The 24,389-nt window shown below is 44.2% G+C and overlaps 1 protein-coding gene across 1 annotated transcript in view; it reads left to right on the top strand.

Annotated features, from left to right (window-relative positions):
• The window catches only part of LOC117389718 (diacylglycerol kinase beta), a 95,097-nt gene extending 75,429 nt beyond the window's left edge, over positions 1–19,668 (top strand). Inside the window, exons 24-27 of the mRNA XM_055230644.1 lie at positions 14,397–14,517; positions 16,261–16,321; positions 16,940–17,084; positions 19,450–19,668. Of these exons, the coding sequence (XP_055086619.1) occupies positions 14,397–14,517; positions 16,261–16,321; positions 16,940–17,038 (281 nt within the window). The 3' untranslated portion in view covers positions 17,039–17,084; positions 19,450–19,668. The remainder of the gene's footprint in view (positions 1–14,396; positions 14,518–16,260; positions 16,322–16,939; positions 17,085–19,449) is intronic.
• Positions 19,669–24,389: the final 4,721 nt, after the last annotated feature.

Genomic DNA, 24,389 nt, shown 5'->3' with positions numbered 1-24,389 from the left:
CATCTGTGGACAACACATTTTGGGTTGTTTAGGCCACAGTGCAAATTTTTAGAAGAACAGCAACAAGAACATGTTCAATTTTGAATATTTCTAAGAGTTTAGAATATTTCTTTCTTTTTTTTTTAATTGTATTTTTTAATTTTTTTTAAATTTTGTTTAATTATTTCTTTATTTCTTTTTATTTGTTTTTATCATTTTTATTTTATTGTATTTTAATGTATTTTGTTTATTTTGTTTATTTTTTGTTTTTATTATTTTTTTATTTTATTTTTTTATTGTATTTTATTTTTATTTTATTTACTTATTTTAATTTAAATTTAAATTTTATTTAAAGGTATATGTCTTCCTGCACCTGTCAGCCGCACAAATGAGACACATTGTTCCTAGAGGCACAATTGTTTCTCATTTTGATTTTTACACAAAATGTCTGTGTTCAAGCTCTTAATAGTTTTTGCAAATAAAGTCCTGCAAGAGCTCGGGTTTCAGGAGGTTAAGCAAGACACTTCACCCACATTGCCTGGTATGAAAGCGTTGTGTGTGCGTGAGTGGTTGGAGGTAGGTCCGTCCCTCGCTGTATCGCGGTTCGGTCGTCTCGCTGTTTCGTGGATTTTTTTAGTTCAATTTTACATGTTTTGATGAACGTGCATTGTGTCCTGCGTCCTGATTGGCTGTTGGACTGTAGACCATTGTGTTGTGCGTCCTGATTGGCTGTTGACTGTAGACCATTGTGTTGTGCGTCCTGATTGGCTGTTGGACTGTAGACCATTGTGTTGTGCGTCCTGATTGGCTGTTGACTGTAGACCATTGTGTCCTGCGTCCTGATTGGCTGTTGGACTGTAGACCATTGTGTTGTGCGTCCTGATTGGCTGTTGGACTGTAGACCATTGTGTTGTGCGTCCTGATTGGCTGTTGGACTGTAGACCATTGTGTTGTGCGTCCTGATTGGCTGTTGGACTGTAGACCATTGTGTCGTGCGTCCTGATTGGCTGTTGGACTGTAGACCATTGTCCATCAGTCTCCTCCGTGCCGTGTCTCCTGTACAGTCCAGAATGTGTTCAGACAAATTTATGTAACCCTCGATTTATTTGACGTATATTATTTTTTACGAATTAACATTTATTTGGGTGATTAGTATTTTGTTTATTACTTTGTGCTTATGTTATTAACAATGATTATTATTTATTACATTATATTGGACACATTATTTACTTTCTTCATAATAATATTGGTTCCTACTTATTGTTGCGGTACAGCACATTTGAGGAGCGCACAGATAAAACTAATGAAAGTTGTTGAATAAAGACAAGCTGTAACTGTCCTGCCGTGTCGGTCTATTGAAGCGAGAAAATACGTCATATTAAATCTAATTGTGACCCGCCAAACCACAGCCTCAAGAGAAAGGTGAGAGTAATATGTTAGTGGCAAATTTACATAAACGTTGGATCTCAGTGTGATTCTGAAGTGCTGTACGTTTGCAATTTGTTTCCTCCCCGACAAAACCCACAATGTCGATGAAACGTTCTGCACCGACAAAGACGCCTACGAAGGTTTGAACTTTGAGAGAGTTTAAACGAGAGAGAAATGTGAGAAAATGTTAACGCCTGTGTGAGAAAAGTGTATAAAGTGTGTGGTGAGGGGTTTTACAGACAAAAACGTAGAGAATAACTGTAAAAATAAAGCTGATACTTCGCGGATTTCGCTTATCACGGGTTATTTTTAGAACGTAACCCCACGCGATAAACGAGGGACCACTGTATTGCGATAAATGATAACACTGAAACTACTTAATGTCATTATTTAAATTAAAATAATGCAAGATCATCCCAGTGAAACATTTTTAATTAGGCTGTTTCATTAAAAGACATGAGCTGGAGCAAATTAACAGCAGAATGTTCCTGTAATCAGCCATAAAACGTGACTTATTCAACCTCCACAGCTCGAATTTGAACATTTTACAACAAAAACACTCCAAAACTCCCACTTTCGCAAAGAAAAAGAACTCACGATACACACTGAGGCCCAAAACATGCAGTTCCAGCTTCACGTATCGAACGATGAGTCGATATAGTGATTATTGTGACGGGTCTAGTCGAAGGGGCGGCCTCGCTTTTGCCGGTCTGCCCCAGGGCGGACGTGGCTGCGGTAGTACCTCACCATCACTGAGGCTGGAGTGAGTGAATAATGGAGCGTTTTGAGAGGTTTGACAGTGGCTCATAGCTTTTTTTTACAAGTTTAACGTAACTATTATCGTTTTCTTTGGTGTTTACTTTTCACTGTGTTGGTTCATTCAATGTGTTAGAGTTTGGACGACAAAAATACATAAAGTGCTTTAAAAATCTAAATATTAATCACAGAAACAATATCCAGAAGAATGATCCTTTTGGCACATTTTCATCAATGCCTGAACTCGCAAATGTCAAAATGAAATTATCAGCAAGAGAAAAAAATATAATTATATTTTCTTGATTTTCTTTCTTGATCAGTTATATGATATTTTGTGAAAAGCCACACTCGTCCACGTGCGGTTAGGAGTCTGCTTTTGAGGGGTGTGTAGTTCTTCGAATTTAGTCCATGAATCTTTTTCATCAGGAGTGAAATTAATATTTAATTGTTTGTTTTACTGATGAAATTAAATAAAATATAATCAAAAAATGTCATAGATTAATACAACAGGCGTGTTTGACGTTACCTGTACACAACAAGGAGCTTTGCCCTACTGACACTTTGCAGCTGATGTCATTAACATTCCCCGGGAGTGCGATGCTAACTGGAGGCACTGCTCTGTCTGAAGCTCAGTTAGACTAATCTGAGTTTTGTCTTGACACAATCTGACCGTAAAGAACTGGGTTAACTGGAACTACAACTCCGATAGGTGAGCTGATTTGTGCCGTTAAACACTTCACTCTCGAATAAACTTACAGTCACAACCTAGCTAGCATTAGCATTAGCGTTAGCATTAGCCAACAGTTTTTCCAGTTAGTCGCCCTCGCCTTTTTCCAGAAAATCAGACTCGGAGTGATCGCAGACTCCTAGAAATGTGCTCTTTAAATGTTTTCAGACGATCTTAGAACTTTTTTTGTCAGTGCTCGCTAATGCTAATGTGTGCGTCGTTTCACCGCGATAACTGCTGAACAATCCGCCGTAGAGATCCATGCAGAACGGCCCCAGTGTTACGTCACTCCAAAGTATCAATTAGCCCAGTCCTGACTCTTGACCTGACTCCGAGTCATAATCCTCTCGTTGTGTCTTAAAGGTCGACACACTGACCTCTCATGAGGGGATTGTGTTTATCTCATTACAACTTAACTCCTCGCGCACAAAACAGGTCTATATGCATTTACCATTAACCTAGATAAAAAAAACGTTAGCCGTTAGCATCGCAAAAATAGCATCTCCTGCAAGCGCTGTTTGAAATCAGCCTCAAATGTGTCCGTGCGTTTGTCCCTCTGCGGCTCCGTGCGCACGCTGCTGCAGACATCGTGAACGCTCAGTGTAATTGTTTATGGCAGTGAGCTCTCTCTGGAACGATAAAATAAATCTTTCGAATCTATTTAGCTCAGACAATGTGATCAGGCTGAGCGAACGAGGCCTGAGGTGTTTCAGACTCTGTCCTGGCTTTTGTTCTAAAATGACAGCGCGCACATTCAAAGGGCCTCCGTGCTAACGTTCAGCATCTGTGATAACATGTGTGATCTACAGCGCCATCTGTGGACGTCTGGGCGCGTGCAGGTAGCAGTGTTTTAAGCTCGTTTTACGCAGATCATGTTTTTCCTCGTTCATCCATTTTCACCAGTGGCTGTTTGTACCATAGTCTGTGTAAAAAAAAGTCGCTCTAAATGCTCTAAATGAAGCTAGCAGTTATAGCGGCGAGTATCATAGCAACCAAAGAGCCAATCCAGAGCGAGGCTGTTGAAGGTAACGCCCCTTCCCGCTCGCACCACTGGTTTAGCAGGGAGCAGGCGCTTAGCAACACTGTCAATCAAACCTGTTGCTAACGCTAGCGGGAGCAACTTTGGGGAAAGAAGGCGTCTGATTTGTCTGTTTTTAATGTTCATATCTTGATTTACAGACACAATAGTGAAATAAAAACCCCAGGATCATGTAGAGCGGGTTAATACGAACATTTATTTTTTAACATTTTTTTTTTCTACTCTTTTTACTTTTTACCCTCTTTGTTTGTTTGGCACTTTTTGTAAATAGTGTGCATTTTCAGAAACGAGGTGTTTCTGTTTAGTTTCAGTTTTTCTTCTATTGTATTTCGCCTGGAGTCTATTTTTAGTTTATTTAGAGTCTATTTTTTGTTTATTTAGAGTCTATTTTTAGTTTATTTAGAGTCTATTTTTTGTTTATTTAGAGTCTATTTTTTGTTTATTTAGAGTCTATTTTTAGTTTATTTTTAAGTCTTTTTTTTTTTTTTTTTTAAGCCATTTATCTAGTATCTTGTTTTATTGCATGTACCATTTTCCTTCTGTTCTTTAACTGTGCGGTGCAATACTGGAATTTCCCCACTGTGGGACTAATAAAGGCAGATCTTATCTTATCTTATCTTATTTAAGACTAAAATGATGAGTCTGACGGCTAGCATGTTAGCGACGTCCATTTATATATAATGTCTATTGATCGGAAAAGACCAGATCATATGTTGTAGTCTACACTTTAGCTTCAAGAGAAAATACTCCAGAAAACAACATGAGGCGTTTAAGAAGAACCTGTCAGTGTCAAAGGTCATGGTGACGTCTTTATGCAGCGATTTTCCACCTTCAAGACTCAAAGCGCTCAACCATTCACACACACTCATACACCAGAGCACACACACACTGGGGCGAGGTGGTTAAGTGTCTTGCCCAAGGACACAACGACAGCGTTCATCTGTAGGAGCTAGAATCGCTTTTTTTTATTTTTTTTTAACTTACTTCTTTTTTTACTTGATTTTGGACAACCACACCAGAAATAAATGCTGCTTACTTGATGCTAACAACAGGCCGTTAGCCGTTTTCCACTAAATTCACAAAGTAAAAAAGAAACTGAACAAAATTAAATCTTCCAGTTTTGAGCAGGAACAAGTGTTGATGGCTCTGATGTTTGTTTAATCGTGTGTTTTTTTTAAACAGTACTGAGCTCTTGTTTGCTCTGTGTCAGATGGTCGTTCTGAATGTTTTGGGAAACTCTAAGATGCAGTGTGTTCACAGGAAGAGGATTTGAGTAGATGTAAACCAAGGCCTGATTTCACTTATCTGAGCCACATCACTTTCCTCCCTGTTTCCTCCGCAGCTTCAGGTTTCATCAGGCGTTTCCCTCCAGCTGTTAATGAGGCCGTTAGCATCAGAAGCGTTAGCAGTAGAAGCGTTAGCAGTAGAAGCGTTAGCAGTAGAAGCGTTAGCATCAGAAGCGTTAGCAGTAGAAGCGTTAGCAGTAGAAGCGTTAGCATCAGAAGCGTTAGCATCAGAAGCGTTAGCATCAGAAGCGTTAGCAGTAGAAGCGTTAGCAGTAGAAGCGTTAGCATCAGAAGCGTTAGCATCAGAAGCGTTAGCATCAGAAGCGTTAGCAGTAGAAGCGTTAGCAGTAGAAGCATTAGCATCAGAAGAATTAGCAGTAGAAGCATTAGCAGTAGGTGTGTGTGTGTGGGGGGGGGGGGTGGGGGGGGTGGGTGTGTGTGTGTGGGGTGTGGGTGTGTGAGTGTGGGCATGCGGGTGTGTGTGGGGTGTGGGTGTGTGTGTGTGTGTGGACCTATACCCCCAGAGGCTCCAGTCTTACGTTTTAACATGTATCTCATGTCTGTTCATTGACATGTCTGTAAATCAAACCAGTTGGTCTTTAATTATGAGTCTGCTCAGGTCAGAGTTAAGGTCAGAGGTTAGTGTGAGTGTCAAGGTTAGAGTTAGAGCTCCCTGTGACCACGACTCATTATCTACTTCTCCATTATCACCTCACTGATCCTTTCACTGGACAAAGCTCTGTCCAGCCTCCTGCATCGTTAAACTCACACACGACTCTATTATTATTATCACTATTACTATTTTAAGCCTCAGCACGAGAGGCTCCAGATTGAGATTCTTTATTCTCACACATCAGAAAACTACAGACTATAATTACTCAGCCCTGCTGCTACGAGCAGACTGTAACAGACCCAACGTGGAGCGGACCTCAGGGACGGAACGTGGAGCGGACCTCAGAGACGGAACGTGGGGCGGACCTCGGGGACAGAACATGGAGCGGACCTCGGGGACAGAACGTGGAGCGGACCTCGGGGACAGAACGTGGAGCGGACCTCGGGGACAGAACGTGGAGCGGACCTCGGGGACAGAACGTGGAGCGGACCTCAGGGACAGCGGGACAGAACGTGGAGTGGACCTCAGGGACAGAACGTGGGGCGGACCTCGGGGACAGAACGTGGAGCGGACCTCAGAGACGGAACGTGGGGCGGACCTCGGGGACAGAACATGGAGCGGACCTCGGGGACAGAACGTGGAGCGGACCTCAGAGACGGAACGTGGAGCGGACCTCGGGGACAGAACGTGGAGCGGACCTCGGGGACAGAACGTGGAGCGGACCTCGGGGACAGAACGTGGAGCGGACCTCGGGGACAGAACGTGGAGCGGACCTCAGGGACAGCGGGACAGAACGTGGAGTGGACCTCAGGGACAGAACGTGGGGCGGACCTCGGGGACAGAACGTGGAGCAGACCTCGGGGACAGAACGTGGAGCGGACCTCGGGGACAGAACGTGGAGCGGACCTCAGGGATGGTGGGACAGAACGTGGAGTGGACCTCGGGGACAGAACGTGGAGCGGACCTCAGGGACAGAACATGGAGCGGACCTCAGGGACAGAACATGGAGCGGACCTCGGGGACAGTGGGACAGAATGTGGAGCGGATCTCGGGGACAGCGGGACAGAACGTGGAGCGGAACTCAGGGACAGAACGTGGAGCGGACCTCGGGGACGGAACGTGGGGCGGACCTCGGGGACGGAACGTGGGGCGGACCTCGGGGACAGAACGTGGGGCGGACCTCGGGGACAGAACGTGGGGCGGACCTCGGGGACAGAACGTGGAGCGGACCTCGGGGACAGAACGTGGGGCGGACCTCAGGGACAGAACGTGGGGCGGACCTCGGGGACGGCGGGACAGAACGTGGAGCGGACCTCGGGGACGGCGGGATAGAACGTGGAGCGGACCTCGGGGACGGCGGGATAGAACGTGGAGCGGACCTCGGGGACGGCGGGATAGAACGTGGGGCGGTAAATGTAAATACTTCATGAACAGAAACAATAAAACAAGAATGAACCGCCTGCAGAAACACAGTGTTTGGACGAGTGTTGACTTTTTATCTCATGTGATATTTTTTACTCTTTGTGTAAAGTGCTGAGAAAATATTCATCTGTTTGTCCTTATTTAATGAACTCAAAAACTTTAGTCAGGATGTTTCCACGAACATGATAAAAATAACCCCTCAAATCAGATGAAAAGTACTTTTTACTTTCCAGTCCTGTTCAAAAATGTAGTGGAGTAGAAAGTACAGATACTGCTCTCAAATGTACTCAAGTAAAAGTAAAAAGTACACTACTACTACAGTACTACTTGTACTTTGTTACCTTCCACCACTGGTGCTGACCAACTAGCTACTACTACCACTACTACTACTACTAATAATAATAATAATAATAATAATAATAAAACACATGACACATTTTCATCTTTTGTAATTGCCAAATAAAGGTCTGAGGTTGTTTTTTTTAAATAATGGACTTTTGAGTGTTGCATTTTCTAAAAAAAAACATGAATTTACAGATATTTTATTAAATCTTAAATCTTAACCTCTTAATTAAGACGTTACTAGGTGAGTTTTTAGTACATTAAAATTACATCATTTCAGGAAAACAATCAAAAATCTGTCGTACACACATCAACCAATTGTCAGTCCATCGTTTTGTGTATTTTCTACTCCTAAGAAACACATTTTTGATTTCTCATAAAAAGAGATGGATTATTAATTTACACTTTAACGATATCAAAGTATAAACATTTTGTCCGTTAGCGTTTTAACACCAGCGTTTGTCTAATTTACTACGAGCGTTTGCATCTTTACACGCCTCCAACACGTTTCCGTCGACTTAACAATGAGAAAGTAACGCGCGCAGCAGTCACAATCCGAGCTGCCCCGCTGTTTGGCAGAGCTGAAGCCATCCCATCCCATAATGCACTGCACCGCGGCCGGGTTATGTAAGAGACTGTTCTGGTCTATTCTTAGCTCTACCTCGCTGAGAAAGTAACTGCGCCGGTTGCCTGAGAGTCAAAGCGCACAGATCTGATGAGGGAGGAGTCAGTGAGGTGCAAACGGCGCAGTGGGTTACTCTGCCATCGGGCGCCCAAACGGGACACGGGCAGGATGGCATGACCAAATTTGGAAACAGGAAGTAGAGGTGTACGCGTGGGCGGGCAGAGGAGGAGTATAAATTTAATAGTACGTGAGAAGGGATAAATATATATAAAGGACAAATTTAAAACGGCTAAAATAAGACGCTGACATGTTGCGTTTGTTCCTCTTGGCGTCGCTTCGTCGCTAAGCTAATGTTGTGGGTCCTTGAGATGATTCCAGACTTCCGAGTTTTAGTTCGGTTTCTCCCTCTCTTGTCTCGTTTTCGGCGCGTATTAGAAAGGGATCGTTGCGAAGACGAAAATCAGCAGGTCGCCTCGCTCTGCCTAACTTGAAATATTACGGCAGAGCTGCAGAAAATGAGCTTCTTCGCGCGTAAATGCCCCTCAGTCGGTGTCATGTGGAGATAAGGTTTAGCCCCTGTTCCTGTTGCTTGTCCATTTTCATTTCTTCTTTCTATCTTCTACAACCTTTCATCCTTACACTGCGGCTCCACGTGGCTTGAGAAAATATATTTATTAGGAAATGGTTAAAGGCAGAGGCCCCAAAAATGGAAAAACTGGGTTGATGTGACAGAGACATTTGAAAATATATGGAAAGACTGGTTGGATTTGGTAAAACCACTAAAATCTGACTTTATTCTTTATTTAAATGCCATTGTTCCCCCTTGTTTTGGTTCTGCTGCTCAAATGTGTTATTTTTAATATTATTGTTATTTTTTATTTAATTTAATTTTTTTTTTTTCTACTTAAGATAAAAAAAAGATGTATGTCAATTGTACAATATATGCATGTTTTGTACTATAAAATCAATTTTAAAAAAGTAAAAAAAAAAAAGAAAGAAAATATATTATAACTGTATTTTATTTGGGTTAGTTCCTTTTTAAATTGTAGTTTAAATTGGAAGATTATTGTGATGTTAAAATATTAAAATCAAACGATATTTTATTATTTTGTTGTCTGTGTAATCCCGCCGTCGTCCAGGTCTGATCAATTTTAAATCTCTCAACTGCACAAATCGTCGTAAGAGTGAAGACGTTTCGCTGCTCGTCAACTTTTTCTTGCTCAAAATAAGCGTCACACTCGCGGACGCCGGTCTACCCGCCAAAACGCCGCGCATTTATCGAGACTCTTCATCCGTAAACACGAAGACATCTGCATAAGGAGTCCGGTCGATCTTCAGATCCACAGACGTTTATGAGCAGCTTTTCTCCACCATGAACTATGTGAAAAACAAACCTCGCTTACGCCTCAGAGACGACTTCGTACAGCCCTGACAGACGCAGACGCTGTGCACAAGTCTCTGTAACACGTCATGAATTTCATAAGCAACACACTATAGTTGTTTATACGAAGCCTAAAGGTAAAAAAAACAATATATAGTGTATAGATGTCAAAGTATTTGCGTCTCTGTGTTTTTTTTTCGTTGAAACCGGGTCCAAATGGCTCTTTGAGTGTTAAACGTCGCCGACCCCTGCTCTATATTCATCTGTTGCTGAGTTTCATTTGAAAAAAACAACAACATTATTACTTCAAAATGACCGAAACCCAAAGAAAACTGTCATTTTTATCAGATCCAAACTACAAAAATAGAACACGTTTTTATCTCCTTAGCCCGACACAAAACGCCACCGCTGTCATGTCCTCCATCTGTCACTCCGGCCTCGTCCCGGTCACTCAGCCTCCCAACTGCCCGCTGCATTTTAATGGACGCCAAATCCTATTACAGTGATTCCTGGAAGGCCTGGACAGAGGGGCACATCTGGTCCGTACGTGCGGCGGTTGTTCCTGGGGTCTTAAGATGGCAGCTGACGTAGACGAACGTTTGACCTTCTGCGCGACGGGGACGACATGGCATCTACTGTAAAAAAAAAAAAGGCTTTATGTAACGATAAGACGCCACCGTTGTATTCAGCCGCAAATGTAAATGTAGATTTAGCTGCGTTTTATACAAGTCTCTATATAAATGTAACTACCTGGAATGTTCCGCTGTACGGCTTTAAAGCTCCTGTTGAACCTTGTGAGTGTTAAGTCATGTTCTAATTCTGTTCCCTCCTCAAAAACAAACCTGGAGTTGTGTTTTTGTTTCATTCACACATGTTTGAGCAACACTTTATTGATAATCTGTCTACGTCACGTGTCAAACTCAAGGCCCGGGGGACAAATGCGGCCCGCCATATTATTTTATATGGTCCGCGACAAGGTAAATTTAAATGTATGTCATGTTAAAATGTCAATTTATCAGAAGTTACGCAGTTACACAAACATGACACAAACCACTTTGCTGATGTGGCCCTCGGTGAATTTGACACCCCTGGACTCTACATCAAAGCTCAAAATGCTCTGTTCCACCTCGTGATGTCATGAAGTGGTAGTTTTAAAGTTACTAGAACAGAGAATAGAGTCACACGGGGACTTTAATATCTCTGTTTTCCTGCGTTTTTTTACTGCTCAAACGTGCATTTTCTCCACAGATCAGACTTGTGACTTGTGACTCGGGCTTATTACATCATCTCCTCGTCTCCATGGAGATAAATACATTTCAGTCAATGCTGTTTTATGTGTTTTTTTAAGGTGCTGTGTTGAGAGACCAGTGCGATATGTGACATAATTAGAGTTGGATTTGTAAAGGAGCTTTGTGCTATAAACAGGAAGTGCTCGTTATCTTTTTTAGATTTTCGATGTGTGTAGATGCGTTTTTACCTCGCAGATTTCTGGTAAAAGGTAAAAGGTAAAAGGTTCTCTCTACATACGTAATTATTGTTGTTTCAGATGTTCGTTTCCTTTTTTGGATTGACATTTTGCTTCAGATTTTAAAGAGTCACTGAGTCAGACACAATTATACATTCCCTTATGCTTCTCCGTCAACGCTGAAACTTTGGACAAAATGGCGGCACTTTTGAAATGCCAAACGCTCATTTCCGACGCAGAAATGTCCTTCACTTAAACAAAAGACGTTTGAAGAGCAGCGAGGGGCTTGGAACGGTTTTTCTGTCACATGGAGTTTGGACTTTGCTCCGTGTTGTTCATGTTTATGTTTTCTGTGTTTTATGATACGTAGAAAGAGGAGGGAGCAGGTAGAGGAGCAGGTAGAGGAGCAGACAGAGGAGCAGATAGAGGAGCAGACAGAGGAGCACAGGAGCAGAGGAGCAGGCAGAGGAGCAGGCGGAGGAGCAGGCAGAGGAGCAGGCAGAGGAGCAGTCAGAGGAGCAGGCAGAGGAGCAGGCAGAGGAGGAGACAGAGGAGCAGTCAGAGGAGCAGACAGAGGAGCAGGCAGAGGAGCAGAGGAGCAGGCAGAGGAGCAGACAGAGGAGCAGATAGAGGAGCAGACAGAGGAGCAGTCAGAGGAGCAGTCAGAGGAGCAGACAGAGGAGCAGTCAGAGGAGCAGGCAGAGGAGGAGACAGAGGAGCAGACAGAGGAGCAGACAGAGGAGCAGTCAGAGGAGCAGTCAGAGGAGCAGACAGAGGAGCAGTCAGAGGAGCAGACAGAGGAGCAGTCAGAGGAGCAGACAGAGGAGCAGTCAGAGGAGCAGACAGAGGAGCAGACAGAGGAGCAGACAGAGGAGCAGTCAGAGGAGCAGACAGAGGAGCAGTCAGAGGAGCAGTCAGAGGAGACAGAGGAGCAGACAGAGGAGCAGACAGAGGAGCAGACAGAGGAGCAGTCAGAGGAGCAGACAGAGGAGCAGACAGAGCAGACAGAGGAGCAGTCAGAGGAGCAGACAGAGGAGCAGACAGAGCAGACAGAGGAGCAGACAGAGGAGCAGACAGAGCAGACAGAGGAGCAGACAGAGCAGACAGAGGAGCAGACAGAGGAGCAGACAGAGGAGCAGACAGAGGAGCAGACAGAGGAGCAGACATGTGTGGGCGCTCAGACCCTCGGGCGTTGGCTGCTCTGGTTCTGTGTCTCTGTTTATTCTCAGACACGTCTCGACCTCGTGATTTGTGTTTGGACGATAAACAGACGGAAACAGACACGACTCACACCAGATATATCACTCCCACCTCGTGATGTCATCGTGTGGTGATACAGGAAGTGCTCCACTGTGTTTTTAAACTCCACACACCTTCATTTCTAGAATCATTTGGATCATTTCAGCTAATCTGGAATTGCCAAATCTGTACTGACCTAAAGGTAAAAGGAGATGTTCACTTGAAAACTACCACTTCATGACATCACAAGGTGGAACGGAGCGTTTTGAGCTTTGGAGATGTCGTACAGTGTTACTCAAATGTGTGTGAATGAAACTAAACACGACTCCAGGTGTGTTTTTTGAGGAGGGAACAGCGTTAGAACATGGATTAAAGCTACAAGAGTCAGTTTCGTGTAATTCTGAGCTTTTAAAATGAAACAGGAACTTGCCGAGGTTGAATGAAAACAAAACGCTCGGTATTTGTGAAGAGGAGTGCGTGTTTTGAGAGTGTTTTGAGAGTGTTTTGAGAGTGTTTTGTGCTTTCTGTTGCACGGCGGCATTGCAGTTTGTGTCTGACGGTTAGTGTAACTGACACCAGCGCAGATGTATAAGTGAGTATGAGGATTGATTTTGACAGCTCACAAATTATCGGACCAGCTGTGGAGATGAAATTTTTCTCACAATCGTTTTTTTGCTAATTTGTTTTACTGAGCAAAACCGAACCAGCCGAACGCGCCGTGGAAAAAAAACACGATGCTGTCTCACTGTACCTCATTGTTTAAAGACAGATTCGGAATTTTACATTATTTATTCGCACAGACACAGTTTACGTAATCTTTTCCTTGCCTCAGTAAATATTTAGTTCTTTTGACGATATGAAAAATGCTTATGTAATGTAGTGTGTAAAGAAGTGGACTGAGAGTGTGACATCAGCCCCAGTCACATGTTGAGAGTTTAAACGAACATTTAAGACCAAAGCGACGAGTCTGACAGCAGCAGGTGCAGAGAGAGAGGACACGGCTTTTCAATAGAAAGTGAATTAGAGCCAGAGTCGATGGAGCCGTAAAACCAGAGGAAAAACAAGATCAAATCTACATCCAGACTAAACCCGGACCAGCACGTGTGGACCTGTGTGCAGTGTGTCCTCTGTGTGTGTGCAGTGTGTCCTCTGTGTGTGCAGTGTGTCGTCTGTGTGTGTGCAGTGTGTCGTCTGTGTGTGTGCAGTGTGTCCTCTGTGTGTGTGCAGTGTGTCCTCTGTGTGTGTGCAGTGTGTAAGTGCCTCTGTGTGTGTGCAGTGTGTAAGTGCCTCTGTGTGTGTGCAGAGTGTCCTCTGTGTGTGTGCAGTGTGTAAGTGCCTCTGTGTGTGTGCAGTGTGTCCTCTGTGTGTGTGCAGTGTGTAAGTGCCTCTGTGTGTGTGCAGAGTGTCCTCTGTGTGTGTGCAGTGTGTCCTCTGTGTGTGTGCAGTGTGTCCTCTGTGTGTGTGCAGTGTGTAAGTGCCTCTGTGTGTGTGCAGTGTGTAAGTGCCTCTGTGTGTGTGCAGTGTGTAAGTGCCTCTGTGTGTGTGCAGTGTGTAAGTGCCTCTGTGTGTGTGCAGTGTGTAAGTGCCTCTGTGTGTGTGCAGTGTGTCCTCTGTGTGTGTGCAGTGTGTCCTCTGTGTGTGTGCAGTGTGTCCTCTGTGTGTGTGCAGTGTGTCCTCTGTGTGTGTGTGCAGTGTGTCCTCTGTGTGTGCAGTGTGTAAGTGCCTCTGTGTGTGTGCAGTGTGTCCTCTGTGTGTGTGCAGTGTGTAAGTGCCTCTGTGTGTGTGCAGTGTGTCCTCTGTGTGTGTGCAGTGTGTCCTCTGTGTGTGTGCAGTGTGTCCTCTGTGTGTGTGTGCAGTGTGTAAGTGCCTCTGTGTGTGTGCAGTGTGTCCTCTGTGTGTGTGCAGTGTGTCCTCTGTGTGTGTGCAGTGTGTCCTCTGTGTGTGTGCAGTGTGTCCTCTGTGTGTGTGCAGTGTGTAAGTGCCTCTGTGTGTGTGCAGTGTGTCCTCTGTGTGTGTGCAGTGTGTCCTCTGTGTGTGCAGTGTGTAAGTGCCTCTGTGTGTGTGCAGTGTGTAAGTGCCTCTGTGTGTGTGCAGACCTCAGTGACACTCTGCTGGAGGTGGTGGGTTTGGAGGGGGCCATAGAGATGGGACAGATCTACACCGGCCTGAAGAGCGCGGGACGCAGACTGGCCCAGTGCTCCAGTGTCACCATCAGGTCAGTCACACATGCTCCTGTGAGTGTACGAGTACAAACATGTACAAGTACAAGTACAAGTATACATGTACAAATATACAAGTACAAACATGTACAAATATACAAGTACAAATATACATGTACAAGTACAAATTCGTACGTACATTTTTACAATTCTCTCATTTTGACTTAATCTGGAGGATGAAACCTGTTATAAATATAAAATAATACTTTTACACCGATCAAGAAACAGTTTATGAAGAATATTACAGGAAGTAGAGTGTTTTAAAACACACTGACACACACACCCCCACCCACCTCCACACACACACACACACACCCCCACACACACAGACACACAGACACACACACTGTTCATCACACTGATGACATCACACAAAAAGTTTGACACAGTTTACACAAGAAACACATTTTTCTGACAATTTCAACATGATTTCAACAAAATAAAGGTGTTTTATTTTATTTGTCAGATAATCTGTGACATTAGCGGCGCTCGGCCCAGTGGACCACACGGTTGCTTGGTAACAGTTATGAAACTCCAGAGTGTAGTGTCATGATTTGCAACAAGGAAGTAAATATTTACACCTAAAAAATGATCAAACGCTGAAAGAAATAGTTAGAAAAAGTCAAATGAGTGTCTAACTTTAAAGATGCTCTGTGTAACTTTTTTGGTGGATCTGCATGGTGTCAGTGTTTTGTCTCCTTGGAGACACACCCCTTCACCAGAAAAATTACATAGTTTTATCGTTAAGGTTAGTAATGAAATGGCAAAGGCTTCGACAGAATGTTTTTTTTGTCTCCAGACGTGTCCTGGACTTTAGACTCTGTGGGATTCAGACTTTAGTTTAGTTTTCAGTGTCTCAGATGTTTATGTCTCTGGAGAAGTTTGTAAATGATGAACTAAACGATTTTAAAACATTTGATATTCTCCTCAGGGCCTAATAAAGGCGACACAAACACCTCCTCTAACTCCATGTCACTCATTTTCCAAGAACTGAACAGACGAGTGAAATCCCTCTCTCACAAACTGAACAGACGAGTGAAATCCCTCTCTCACAAACTGAACAGACGAGTGAAATCCCCCTCTCACAAACTGAACAGACGAGTGAAATCTCTCTCTCACAAACTGAACAGACGAGTGAAATCCCTCTCTCACAAACTGAACAGACGAGTGAAATCCCTCTCTCTTAAACTGAACAGACGAGTGCAATCCCTCTCTCACAAACTGAACAGACGAGTGAAATCCCCCTCTCACAAACTGAACAGACGAGTGAAATCCCCCTCTCTCAAACTGGCTTTAGCTGCAGGGGCCAAACAGAAGCTTTAAACTGTGACTTTGTGTTAACATACTGTAGTACTGTGTCTACATTAGTGTAGTACTCTGTATACAGTAGTGTAGTACTGTGTATACTGCAGTACAGTTTGCACAGGGGGGGCCTGTCTGGGGGTGAGTCTGATGGGACAAAGGCTGCAGTGTGTGACTCTGTCCTGGGATAGAGAGATCGGCCTCAGAGGAGTGTGTGATCTGACCTTCATAACCTCCTCTCTCTCTCCCTCCCTCCCTCTCTCTCTCTCTCCCTCCCTCCCTCTCTCTCTCTCTCTCTCCTTCTCTCTGTTTCTCTGTTCTATTTCTTTCTCACTCTCCTCTCTCACTGTCTGTCTCTCTCCTCTCTCCCTCCCCTCTTCCTCTGTCTTCTCTCTTTCTCTTTCCTCCCTCCTTCTCTCTCTCTCTTTCCGTCACAGGACGTCCCGGCGTTTGCCGATGCAGATCGATGGTGAGCCCTGGATGCAGCCGCCGTGTACGGTGAGTGAACTTTATAGGCACAAGTTTACACCACAGACTGTAAAGAAGTGGACAGAGCGGTTATAGCGGCGAGTATCATAGCAACTAAAGAGCCAATCAGGAGCAAGGCTGTAGAAGGTAACGCCTCTTCAAGCCCACACCGCTGGTTTAACAGGGAGTAGACGCTTAGCAACACTGTCAGTCAAACCTGTTGCTAACGCTCGCTGGAGTGACCTCGGGGAAAGAAGACGCCTGATTTGTCTGTTATTAATGTTCATATCTTGATTTACAGAAACAAAAGTGAAATAAAAAACGCAGGATCATGTAGAGCAGGTTAATACGGCGGCTGGCAGGTTTGCTATGTCCAGATACATTTACAGTCTATGGTTTAAACTCATCGCTGTATTTATTTCATTATCCATAAACACATTTGGCCCGTGTCTAAACGCTGCAGACGTTCTAATCACGTTCACAAAACAAACCGTCTGCCAAAGTCACAGTCGTGCGTTCACCTTGACTTAGAACAGACGTTTGTTTTCTGTGGAAGTGGCGTCGGGGGGAATCTGACTTTTGAGACGTTTGTTAATTCTTCTTGTAAATTCTTCTTTTTCTGTTTCTCATGTGATTTTTTTTTTCCAGCTTCGAATCACACACAAGAACCAGGTCCCGATGCTGCTGGGCCCGCCTCAGAAGACTCCATTTTTCTTCTTCAAAAAGCGCAATCGGAGTCGCGACTAAAACCACAACTGAAAATGGGAACGTCGAACACAGGCAGCTCCGTGAGGTGAGGTGAAGCGCGAGAACGTGGATTTGTTTGGATTTCGATTGACCAAAAAATCAGGACTCTCTCCGAACTACTAAGACTTTTTGACCAATCCCTGTGGAAGCATCGTCACTATCATCGTTTTTAGCCCCTCGTGGATTTCGGTACAGCACTGCCCGACCGACACGACCCTGGACTCCAAGAACTGCGACCATTTGGACGACGGACGACGAACGCTGAGTCGGCTGAAGCTTGGGGCATAACAACGTCTCTATATAAATAATAGAGCTGGTTGTAAGAGGCTGCGCAGACACACAAACGCACACACACACACACACACACACACACACACTGACGACAGCTGAGTGGAGCCGTGCCACAGGAAATGCCTCATATATTATTGACTTATTTTGTTTGTTGCTTGGACGGCGGCGGTACCGGACGCGAATCTGGCAACACGCGACGACCAGGAGCCCCTTAAGCGTCACTGACCTAAAAAAAAAAAACACAAACCTTTAACCGCAAAGAACGAAAGAAAAGAAAGAAAGAAAGAAAGTACCCACTTACAGACTGAAACGCACACGAGGACACGGTCTTAACTCACGCTCTGACTCAGCTCGGCGGCTCGGTTCGTTGTAATTTGACGTCGTGGATCGAAATAAACCTTCGAGAGAGCGTTGAGGGGTTTTTATTTACCAGCGCATTGAGACGGGACCTCAAAACGATCTCTCACTGACAGAGACTGCGCCTAATTACAACGTCAACCATCCGCAGCCTATTCATTATTATTTTAAGAACCGAAAACACACACACACACGGGGGAGAACGACGGACTTGTGTCGAAGAAAATACTCATTAAGGATCTGTTAAAAAAGAGGCGTTAGGTCTCTGTCGGTGATAACGAATGTATAAACGTGTCCCCGAAATACTGCAAATGAAGTCATATAGAGTAAGTACATGTACGTCTCCGGACCGTAGGCTTAGAGCACATATACTGTACACTTGAATGTGTTTGAATCATTGTTAATGTAAAAAAAAAAAAAGAAAAAAAGTCTTAGCGTAGACGGGTTTGGACGAGTATTCTCACTGAGCTGCTGCAGTCACTCTCTGGAGGCGTCCGTTCATCCAGGGAGAATCTGAAACCTGAAAACCGAGAGCGCCGAATATTACTGCGCGATTATGAGATTACTAACGCTCCTCTCAGCTTTTATAATGCCAGAAGAACTGTGACGGCCCGATCTGTGACACTGTGGGTTTTCTGAGGTTTGTTTTGTTACTTTTTTATTTATTATTTTTAATCAAATTCATCGAGTTTTCACAGCGAGTTTTAAACATTTATATTTTTACGTCATTTCGCGCACATCGAGTATCGAAGCGTCATCATAGACTGTTTATATGAAGGGACGTAGCTAACCTGCTAGCCGCCGCGTTACAAACAGGAAGTGATCGTGTGCGTGCTTCCGGATCCATCGACTTTGGCTCCAGTTCGCTTTCTATTGAAAAGCTGTGCCCCCTTTCTCTGTAACTGCTGCTGTCAGACTCGTCGTTTGGGTCTTAAAATGGGTTTTTATTTCACTATTGTGTCTCTAAATCAAGATATGAACATTAATAACAGTTGCTAAGCATCCGCTCCCTGCTAAACCAACGGTGTGAGCGAAAGGGGCGTTAACTTCAACAGCCTCACTCCTAATTGGCTCTTTGGTTGCTATGATACTCGTGGTCAGAATCCCAAATATGGAACGCTGCTCCAAATTTGCCGCTGTAACTGCTCTAGCCTCGATTAGCTTCTCTACACAGTCTATGCGTGTCATTTTTAAATTCCAAATATTTTTCACTTTGTTTAAGTCAAATCAAACTCGTCATTTCATTTGCGATTTGTCCTTATGATGTTTATTTTAATTCTTCAATGCCACAATATTTTAAACGACCTTTTGTTTGTTTGGGGGGGGGGGGCGCGTGCGTTTCTACCATTCACTGTGTTACCGCGGAAACCTGGACTCCTCCGAGAGTGACTGCGGGCCGCGCGCTCCACTGTGGGGTGAGGCCAAGCCGCTTTGACCCCGCCTCCCTTTAACCACACCGGGACGCCCTCGGAAAACCCAGGGGCCCAGAAACACATCCACTTTTTTCAGTATTCAAGAAAAAAAAAAAAAAAACAACGATTCTTTCTACACGAGTTTGATATTTAGAAACACAACAGGCACTTTGTAAACGCATCACTGTGGGCGGAGCTTATGGTGACGGAGCCTGGGTGTGAGGGAGCAGTGTGAAACGAGTGCATGTTTACAGTGATTACAGTTAATGAAGAATAGTTTTAAATCACTATATTACAAGTGTATATATTTGTTTATAATATTTGAACTCCATCACCGCATGCCTCAAACAGCGAGGGAACAAAACGCCGCGTGTGCATCGAGACGACCGGAGAACGAAACGGCGCGTGTGCATCGAGACGACCGGAGAACGAAACGGCGCGTGTGCATCGAGACGACCGGAGAACGTAACGGCGCGTGTGCATCCAGACGACCATGACTTTGCTTTGCTCAATCTGTTCTATTTATAATTTGTTGTGATATTTTCTGGCATGTTCATCATCACATATAAAGACAGGGACAATAAACTGTTTGGTGCAAAAAGAGACGACGCTGTGCCTCTAGTTGTGTCTGTCATGACCTGTGTTTGACTGCAGGGGGCGACAAGGGGGGGGGCGACGAGGGTGGCGACGAGGGGGGACGACGAGGGTGGCGACGAGGGGGGACGACGAGGGGGGCGACGAGGGGGGCGACGAGGGGGGCGACGAGGGGGGCACCTGGGGACAACAAGGGGGGCAATGAGGGAGGTGACAAGGGAGTTGATGAGGGGCGTGACGATGGTTGCGACGAAGGTGGCAACAGGGGGCATCGAGGGTGACAACAAGAGGGGCGTGACGAGGGTGGTAATGGGGGGGGCAACAAGAGGGGGTTGACGAAGGAGGTGATGGGGGGGCAACAAGCGGGAGCAACAAGGAGGGTTGGCAAAAAGAGCAAGGTGACGAGGGGGGCGACAAGGAGAGGGGGGAACAAGGGTGGCAAAAAGAGGGGGGTGGCGGGGGGGCAACCAACAAGGGTGGTGATGAGAGGGGCAACGAGGGAGGTGTCGGGGGGTAACAAGCGGGGGGCAACAAGGAGGGTTGGCAACAAGAGGGGGGCAACGAGGCAGGTGGCGAGGGGGGCAACGAGAGAGGTGACGAGGGGGGCAACGAGGGAGGTGACGAGGGGGACAACGAGAGAGGTGATGAGAGGGGCAACGAGGGTGGTGTCGGGGGGTAACAAGCCGGGGCAACAAGGAGGGTTGGCAACAAGAGGGGGGCAGTGAGGCAGGTGACGAGGGAGGTGACGAAGGGGGCAACGAGGGAGGTGACGAGAGAGGTGACGAGGGGGACAACGAGGGAGGTGACGAGGGGGACAACGAGGGAGGTGACGAGAGGGGCAACAAGGAGGGTTGGCAACAAGAGGGGAGCAGTGAGGCAGGTGACGAGGGGGCAACGGGGGGGGGGGGTGTCGAGGGGGGCAACAAGGGGGGCATGAAGGGGGCTGAATGTGAGAATGAATGTGTGAGCGCTTTGAGCCTTGAAGGGGGAAAAGTGCTGTATAAAAATGTGACTATTTAAACCATTTACATGACATCACAAGGTGGAACAGAGCGTTCAGCCTAAATGTGCAGGGTCTGTGTGTTAAACATGTGTGAATGAAACAAAAAAAAAAAAAAAACACAACTCCAGGTCTGTTTGTGACGAGGAAACGACATTAGAACACAGATCAGAGAGTAGAGTCGTTTGAGCCCTTTAAGATAAAAACATAAATATACAGATTTGTTGTATTGTTGTTGTATGTACAAATAGAATAATACAGTATATAAAACACACTGAGGATCAAAATTCTGCAAAAAAAAACTGGAAGTGTTGAGTTAAAGACGTCAGCGAGTTCAGATATTTGATTTTTTATATTATTTGAACCCAGTCACATTTACTTTAACATCTCTTGACCCTGATATAAAAGAAGTACAGTTACTTTTATAAAATCTATGGATATATTTCAGTATTTCACACAATTTAGGCTCAAACTGCACAGAATTAATAAGAAAAAGCAGGTGAGATTTTAACTTCTCTGATCACATAAACATAATCCCGTGTTGCGTTTTCATAATTTAAATGCAACTCTGTGTAAAAGAGTATTCCACATATTCAGATTACAGTACTCTGAATACTCTACAAAGTACATTTTACTGCAGGACTTCAGTATTCCGTACCTAAACACATTTTCAGAGTATTCTCCCATCACAGTATATAACATAAACGTTCATGTTTCTAAAGATCCGTGCGGTTACAGCGATGAGTCAGTCGAGTCGTCCTTGAAACAGGAACACGGCGGAGAACGTGTCTGCGTCATCAGCAGGAACATCAAAAAACACAACTTTAAAGTGTAAACGGTTTTCTGTTTGACGATGAAAAAACACACACGCTAGAACCAAGTACAGTTGGATATGTACACGACCTTACGCCACTCCAGGTGTTAGCCAAGAACACAGCGGCACAAGAAGTTACTGAAGTAAAAGTACTCTGTGTCATCCCTCAGTCGTCCAGGGAGGAGCCAACGGAAAAGAACTACAGTATTAAAGTCTGTCACAAAAACAGGCTTCTTCAGTTCTTTTATTGTACTTACGTGAAAGTAAAAGTATCACATGAAAAAATCTACTTAAGTAGAATAAATAAAAATAGAACAAAGCTTCATGTAGTGAAACAATTGAATTAGTTTTTATTTGTGTATTTTTGTTGTTTCAGATTCTGAATGTGTTAAAAATAAACCCTCAGCCTTTTCAGCAGGTCTCACACAATAATAGAAAATACTTTTACTTTCCAGTCCTGTTCAAAAATGTAGTGGAGTAGAAAGTACAGATACTGCTCTCAAATGTACTCAAGTAAAAGTAAAAAGTATACACTGAAAATTTGGAGCTTTAAGTGGGTCTTTAGATGGACCTTTAGGTGGACCTTTAGGTGGACCTTTAGATGGACCTTTAGGTGGACCTTTAGGTGGACCTTTAGATGGACCTTTAGGTGGACCTTTAGATGGACCTTTAGGTGGGTCTTTAGGTGGACATTTAGGTGGACCTTTAGATGGACCTTTAGGTGGACCTTTAGGTGGACCTTTAGATGGACCTTTAGGTGGACCTTTAGATGGACCTTTATATGGACCTTTAGATGGATCTTTAGGTGGGTCTTTAGATGGACCTTTAGGTGGGTCTTTAGGTGGACATTTAGGTGGACCTTTAGATGGACCTTTAGGTGGACCTTTAGGTGGACCTTTATATGGACCTTTAGATGGATCTTTAGGTGGGTCTTTAGATGGACCTTTAGGTGGGTCTTTAGATGGACCTTAAGGTGGACCTTTAGATGGACCTTTAGGTGGACCTTTAGATGGACCTTAAGGTGGACCTTTAGATGGACCTTTAGATGGGTCTTTAGGTGGGTCTTTAGATGGGTCTTTAGGTGGGTCTTTAGATGGACCTTTAGATGGGTCTTTAGGTGGGTCTTTAGATGGACCTTTAGGTGGGCCTTTAAATCTGTCTTTAGATGGACCATCACTTTAACGCTAACAACAGCTAGCATGCTAATGCGCACTTCCTGATAAGACAAATTTTGGTCAAAAACACAAAGAAATCGTGTACAGGCCTTTTAAATTCAGTAAAACAAACACATATATATATTAACATCCTACATGTGCCTCATTATACATTGAGAGATTGATTTACCAGTACGGTGAGTCATCGTCTCCGTCTGTGTCGTCTTTAATGTTCTTTGGGCGGCTTCCTCCTCCCCCGCCACCTCCCCCTTTAACGCACAAGTACATGTTGTCCAATCAGATTCTCTGTACAAAGTGACATCACAGGTCTATATGTCGTAACACAGGACACACAACGGAATAACACAGAGACTGAAGAGCTTCCAATCAAAGACCTGACACCAGTGTGAGGGACCTGAGGGGCTTTGGACAGAGAGATGTTGAACGTGTCAGGATCGACGCCCCCTCGGGTCATTTGGGGAGGGGTCAAGGTCATGCGCTCGCTCTGCATCATGTGATTGGACAGTAATATAATCAATACGAGTTCTATAGTCAGCCATTGTGTGCGGTTTCACATGGCACAACACTATTGACTAAAGTGAACACCGGGCACAGGCCATAGGTTTAAATCTGGGTTAAAGTCGCACTGTGGGACTTTGCCTGTAATTTTCCACAGTAAACTAATTTATCGAGCGTTGTTCAGTTACATGTTTTGTATTCCTCAAACTACAAAACAGGCAAAATAATAACTTCTCCATGGAGACAAGAAGGTGGCCGTCCTCAACAAGAAAAATTCCATAGTGCCTTTTTAAAGTTGGTATGACGGGTTTTGATGATTCTCTAATTTTGACTTAATCTGTTGGATAAAACCTGTTGTAAATATAAATGAGAGTTTTACACAAATCAGGAAGCAGTTTGTGATGAAAAGATGATGATGTCACACTGATGACATCACACTGATGACATCGCAATGATGACGTCACACTGATGACATCACACTGATGACGTCGCACTGATGACGTCACACTGATGATGTCACACTTGGAGAATTCTATCCAAAAGTTTGGTATTTATTACATTTTTTCAATACTTTAAACATGATTTCAACAAAAGTGTACATTACATACAAGTACATTTTAAACCTAAAAAATGGTGAAACTGGGAATATATACATATAAAAAAAAGTCAAGTTTAGTAAAGTCTTAAATATAACGATCTGTATTTTCGTGCAGTGACAGGTCTGACCTGTGAGGGGCGCTTCAACAAAATGACTACTTTGTCGAAGCAGTAAACCAGACAAAATGTAAGACTTCTGCTGTGTATTTAATTTTCACAACCGTTGAAAGGCTAATAGTAATAGTAATAGTTGTAGACGTTCCACACGCCCCCACAGTGACAGTGTTTACATTAACGCAGGGGTCAGAGGTCACTGTGTTATGAGTCACTGATGGAGGAAGAGCCAGTGAGTGAACAAAGCCTTTGCAGAATCAGTACAACAACGTCCTTAGACCACGAACAAATACAAGGACGACAGGAGCAAATATGAAATATGTTTGAAATACATAATACATAAGAACTTAAATAATTGAAGTGGAGCTGTCCTACAAACTGTTCTGTTCAGCGTGAAGTTCACCCGCTCTACATGATCCTGGGGTTTTTATTTCACTCTTCTGTCTGTGAATCAAGATATGAACGTTAATAAAAGACAAATCAGGCGCCTTCTTTCTGG

The sequence above is a fragment of the Periophthalmus magnuspinnatus genome, chromosome 21 (assembly GCF_009829125.3).
Source record: "Periophthalmus magnuspinnatus isolate fPerMag1 chromosome 21, fPerMag1.2.pri, whole genome shotgun sequence".
Taxonomy (NCBI): Eukaryota; Metazoa; Chordata; class Actinopteri; order Gobiiformes; family Gobiidae; genus Periophthalmus; species Periophthalmus magnuspinnatus.
The sequence above is the reverse complement of the archived record's forward strand: the minus strand, read 5'-3'. Positions and strand labels throughout refer to the sequence as shown.